The sequence below is a fragment of the Chanodichthys erythropterus genome, chromosome 8 (assembly GCF_024489055.1).
Source record: "Chanodichthys erythropterus isolate Z2021 chromosome 8, ASM2448905v1, whole genome shotgun sequence".
Lineage (NCBI taxonomy): Eukaryota > Metazoa > Chordata > Actinopteri > Cypriniformes > Xenocyprididae > Chanodichthys > Chanodichthys erythropterus.
In genome coordinates this window covers 17,402,168-17,407,701 of record NC_090228.1, presented here as the reverse complement: position 1 = coordinate 17,407,701, position 5,534 = coordinate 17,402,168, and the positions used below count along the sequence as shown (strand labels likewise).

General features: G+C 47.3%; 1 protein-coding gene across 1 annotated transcript; it reads right to left on the bottom strand.

Annotated features, from left to right (window-relative positions):
• Nucleotides 1-1,143: 1,143 nt before the first annotated feature.
• On the bottom strand, nucleotides 1,144-2,907 carry LOC137024618 (sialic acid-binding Ig-like lectin 7). The gene is made up of 5 exons (XM_067392367.1): nucleotides 2,862-2,907; nucleotides 2,102-2,470; nucleotides 1,675-1,968; nucleotides 1,303-1,587; nucleotides 1,144-1,157 (listed from the first exon to the last, which is right to left on the bottom strand). Exons 1-5 carry the CDS (start codon nucleotides 2,905-2,907, stop codon nucleotides 1,144-1,146), a joined length of 1,008 nt encoding a protein of 335 aa, XP_067248468.1.
• Between the last annotated feature and the right edge of the window lie 2,627 nt (nucleotides 2,908-5,534).

Here is a 5,534-nt window from a genome sequence, read left to right as displayed (position 1 = left end):
CTTGCAGGAGCCCAATTGATGCCACCTGTTCCTCATTAGAGTATGGAGAGGAGCTTGCATTTACACCGCAGGAGCTGGCTGTTCCCCAGAGAGGGTGTGGCCTGTCTTCCCTCCCAGAACTTTTGTTGTATTTGCTGCTGTGAAAGCTTTTTTAAGAGAAACCTGTTGTATTTGCTGCTGTGAAAGCTTCTTTAAGAGAAATCTGTTGTATTTGCTGGTGTGAAAGCTTCTTTAAGAGAAACCTGTTGTATGTGCTGTTGTGGCAGTATGCTAATTGCCCCCGTTATTAATGTTGCAGACGCAGTAGGGAGGTGGGTGCCTTTTTATTTTTACTAACCCCTGTTTTCCCCTGTTTTTGGTTAGTGAGGCAGTCAGGTAAGAGATTTGTTGTTTATTTGATGTTTTGTTTTAATAGGTTATTTAGACTCCCTTACTCCAGTCAGCTTGCTCCTTTTGTTTGTTACTTTGGCTTTAATCCCCTCCCGAAGCTAGAAGCGTCTTGTTAGTTATCCTTATTATTTTGGCTTATCCTTGATTGTTATAAGAGACTTTATGTTAAATAAACCTTTTGAAGAGTTTCTTTGTGTTTGTGTGAGTTCTGGGAGTGCAGACTGAACCAACTCTCTGTCATTTATGCCCTGTGTTTTTGAAGGGACATATCCTTTTATTACTTTTTATTTCTATATGTTGCTCTCCCGCCACCCCTAGACAAAAGGGGGACGTAACAGCATCGAGGACACATATCGATCGCCAAAGGAGGCGCTCGCAATTACTCTGATTACAGGGCTGCACGATATATCGCATGAGATTGTCACGCGCATTTCATCAGTAAAGCCGGTTCCCTGATTGCCGCTAAATCGCCATCACCTGCTTTCAAATGGAGCGGCATTTAATAGACAGAGCCGTAGATCACTGACAAGCTACGCGATATCGCGTTTATTATCGAAGGAGGTTCATCTGCGATATGAACGCGATATTGCGTGGCTTGTAAGTGATCTACGGCTCTGTCTATTAAATGCCGCTCCATTTGAAAGCAGGTGATGGCGATTTAACGGTAAATCTCATGCGATATATCATGCAGCTCTATTACAGACTCCGAAAATGTGAGCATCGAGGACGCATATCAATCGCTAAAGGAGGCGCTCACAAACACCCTTCTGAAAAATAAAAATAACAAATGGGACACACGCACAGTGGCCACTGTAAGTCCACAAGACCGCAAGAGCACATTAAGTGTGCCATTTGGGACAGGCCCATACTCAATTTGTGTTCTATGGGATGAATCACAGAACTGAAACTTACGTGAAACAGGGGGAAGCAGTTGAAACAGTTTTCTTTCAGTGCCACGAGTGTTGTTGCCGACACACTGCAGAGATGTGTGTGTGAGTGACTGATGTAGAGTGATGGAGCTCCTCAAGACTGTGCTGCTAAATCGCTCTTCACTGATGAACGTGTCTGAAGATTTAGTGACGGGACGTCCAGACAGATGCCACTCCAGTTTAGGAGAGGGATTCCCATCAACCTTACAGAAACACTCAATTACATCAGTTCTGTTACAACTGGAGGAGAGAGAGATTTTAGGGGCATCTGAAAAAAGAAAGAATGATATTTTACATTTTTAGCTTCTTGTAGAAGAGAAAAGAAGTGAATCCACAAAAGCATCCTACACTGAACATGTGATGTTGTTTTGTGCTGTTTTGTTCTTGTCCAGTATCTGGTAGGTTATAGTGCAGGTGAAAGTGACTCTGTGGTGACTGTGAGCAGCAGTGAAGTTCAGATCAGAGATGAGCTCCTGTCGTCTGCTGCTCTCACTGAGGGGGATTCTGGGAGTGGAGCTCCATGTGAGAGTTGGTGGAGGAGAGGAGCAGAGAGTCTCAGCAGAGCAGCGCAGACTCACAGAGCTCCCCTCCAACACCTCCTCCTGATCCTGAACCACATACAGCTTCTCTGTGGGTTTGGGAGGAGACTCTGAAATACACACAAAAAGTGTGTGTCACACAATCACACAATCAAGTGACAATGATGGCATGACAAAAAATTTAATAATAATAATAATAATAATTTAACATTCATTTATAAATAAAGTTCTCAAATCACTCACCAATGACATTTATAGTGGAGATGTTTTGTTTTTCAGTGTAGGTGTATTTCAGAGCACCACTCTCAATCCTGAAGTAATATTTACCATTATGATTTGAACTAACATTATAAAAGATAGTGGTGCAGTTCTTCTCATGTAGATTTCCAGTTATTTCCCCTTTAAAGTGATCAGGTTTGGGATCTCTGGAGTTAAACACTTGATTGATATTCACATCAGTTCCATTTATGAACCACTGTCCTGTATCACTCTCAGTGAGGTTTGTGTCATATTTGTCCTCAATCTCAAATGTACACTTTATGATCACACATGATCCACTGAGAGCTTCAATCTTCTCTGTCAGACTGATGCTGAAATCTCTACAGCAAACACCTTCAACACACATGATGAAAATCATTCAAACACAAGCAGAAACAAACACTGAAGCATTCAGACAGACCAACACATTTCTGTTGTTATACAAAATTATAAACAAAATTAGTATTTTTTCCCCATTACAAAACATTCATTTGCATTACATGGTCATTATTAAAAGGGTAAACATAAGCAGAACAGGAACAACAGTAAAATAATTTAATTAAAATAGTAATATTCTTTTCAAGTCATGAGAAAATTCAACATTGTATAAATGTTCTGAAGTGTCTGTAAGTAAATTATCTGAAGCACTATAGGATCACATAGAGAATAACAGTTTAGCACTTGACTTCACAACACACTTTTGTTGTTCAAAAACTAGATGTGAAGAAGAGAAAGGAAACCACACCTTGTAGCAGAAAAAAGAAAAGAATTGTTTTCTCTACAGTGTTCATCTCTTCATTATCAGACGCTCAGTCCTGTGGAGAAACACACTTGTAAATCTGCACAAATTACAAAAATAAATGGTTAATAAACTAAAAGTAAACACTTTACTGTTACAACAGAGACACGGAGACTGAAGTAGAAGCAATCCAGTTAAGTATTTATTTACAAACAGTAGAGCACAGAATGATAACAGGCAGATATAGCGTGATGAGAGATGAATGGGATATAATACTGTCCTTTTCAACTTGCAGATGCTGGATGAGAGATGCAGTGGAGGGAGACGATGGAGACACTCACACACACAGGTAGGTTTGCACACGGGGAGACCAGGAGACGAAGGAGATCGCTGGAGCAGGTAGGTAAGTCGTTTGGGAGTCCTTAAGGTAAGCATACATATCACGTAGTGCGAACGAGACCGGACAGTGAGTGTGTGTGAGTGTGGTGGCTTTATGGTGCTGGTGATTGCAGAGTAATGACGTGCAGGTGGCGGTGATTAGAAGGCTGGTGATTGAGTGCGTGGGTACTGCAGTGAGGTGGAACCTGACGTGTCTGTGACAGTACCCCCCCTCCCACGGCCCGCTCCTGAGGGCCGCGGACCTCGACGCCGTGGTGGTCGTCCTCTAGGTCGTGGGGCAGGTCTGTCCGGGTGATTGGCGTGGAAGTTCTGTAATAGGATAGGATCAAGGATATCATTCTTGGGTACCCATGAGCGTTCCTCGGGGCCATAACCTTCCCAGTCAACGAGGTACTCGAGCTGACCACCACGGCGCCGGGAATCCAGGATCTCATGAACCACGTAAGCTGTGCCGTCCTCCAGGATGAGTGGAAGGGGGGGCTCGGCGGCTGCCACGTCAGGTTCTGTGGAGGGAACAACAGAAGGGTGGTGAGGTTTTAGTAGAGAAACGTGGAAAGTAGGATGAATTCTACTATACTGTGCAGGGAGTTGGAGACGGTAAGTGACGGGGTTGATCTGCCGAAGGATGGTGAACGGGCCAATGAAGCGGGGACTCAGCTTCTTGCAGGGCAGACGCATCCTGATGTCCCTGGTGGACAGCCAGACCTTCTGCCCCGGTTGATAGACTGGAGCGTCGGAGCGTCGAAGGTCGGCTGTCCTCTTGCGTCTGCGCAGGGCTCTCTGCAGTTGGTGGTGAGCTGAGTCCCATACCCTCTCGCTCTCCCGGAACCAGTAGTCGACTGCAGGGACGTTGGAGGGTTCCCCATCCCAGGGGAACAGCGGGGGTTGGTAGCCGAGTACGCACTGGAAGGGTGTTAGTCCAGTTGTGGCTTGACGGAGGGAGTTCTGTGCGTACTCGGCCCAACCCAGGTACTGGTTCCAGGAGTTCTGGTGGCCGTGACAGAAGGTACGCAGGAAGCGGCCAATCTCCTGGATCTTCCTTTCCGTCTGCCCGTTCGACTGAGGATGGTATCCAGATGACAGGCTGACGGTCACACCCAGGAGGGAGAAGAAGGCCTTCCAGACGTGGGAAATGAATTGAGGTCCTCTGTCGGAGACTATATCTTCAGGTATTCCATAATAGCGAAAAACATGGTTGAATAGCATCTCTGCCGTGGCCATAGCGGTAGGTAGACCCTCCAGGGGTATCAAACGGCAGGACTTAGAGAAGCGGTCTACCACCACCAGGATGCACGTGTGACCGTCAGACTCAGGGAGGTCGGTGACGAAGTCCACTCCCAGGTGTGACCAGGGTCGCTCAGGAACGGGCAGAGGAAGTAGCTTGCCGGTGGGAAGATGGCGTGGACTTTTGGAGATGGCGCACTCCCTGCAGCCCTGCACGTACCTTCTGACGTCGTTGGCCATGTTGGGCCACCAGAAGCGTTGTTTGAGCAACGAGAGGGTCTCATTGACCCCCGGGTGACCAGTGCCAAGTGATGAGTGGGTATTGTGCAGAAGTGGAGTGCGACGTGCCCGTGTGACGTATTGCAAGCCTTGGGGGCAACCCGGCGGAGTGCGTGTGGAGGCATTGGAGGAGGGAATGGTTTCTTCGGACCACTGGATAGGGTTCACGAAGATAGACTCCGGCAGGATCTTTTCAGGCTCTTCGGGCTTGTCCTCAGGGGAATGGATACGAGACAGAGCGTCAGCTTTAGTGTTCTTAGAACCAGGGCGGTAAGAGATGGAGAAATGGAATCTAGAGAAAAACATGGCCCAGCGAGCTTGGCGAGGGTTGAGTCTTTTGGCAGCCTTCAGATATTCGAGATTTTTATGGTCAGTGAGAACTTGAAACGGATGAGTAGCCCCCTCCAACCAATGCCTCCACTCCTCGAGGGCAAGCTTGACGGCCAGGAGTTCGCGGTCACCGATGTTATAGTTGGCCTCCGCCGGGTTGAGCTTGCGGGAGAAGAAGGCGCATGGATGGAGTCTACTTGGCATCCCCTGCTGCTGTGAAAGGACCGCTCCCACTCCGGTGGTGGAGGCGTCCACTTCCACGATGAATGGTAGGTCCGGGTTAGGGTGGACGAGGAGGGGAGCGGTGGTGAAGGCTCTTTTCAGGGTCTCGAAGGCGTTGGTGGCAAGTTGGGACCAGGACAGAGACTTGGGCTGGTTACGGAGTAAGTTAGTGAGGGGACTGACGATGGTACTGTAATTCTTGATAAATCTGCGGTAGAAGTTGGA

Excerpts from the sequence above, each read along its gene's own strand:
- LOC137024618 (XM_067392367.1), bottom strand. The coding sequence starts at position 2,907 with ATGAACACTGTAGAGAAAACAATTCTTTTCTTTTTTCTGCTACAAG. Across the intron at positions 2,471-2,861 it reads TTTCTTTTTTCTGCTACAAG|GTGTTTGCTGTAGAGATTTC; the intron begins GTGTGGTTTCCT and ends TGTGTGTTGAAG. Across the intron at positions 1,588-1,674 it reads AGCACAAAACAACATCACAT|ATGCCCCTAAAATCTCTCTC; the intron begins GTTCAGTGTAGG and ends TTCTTTTTTCAG.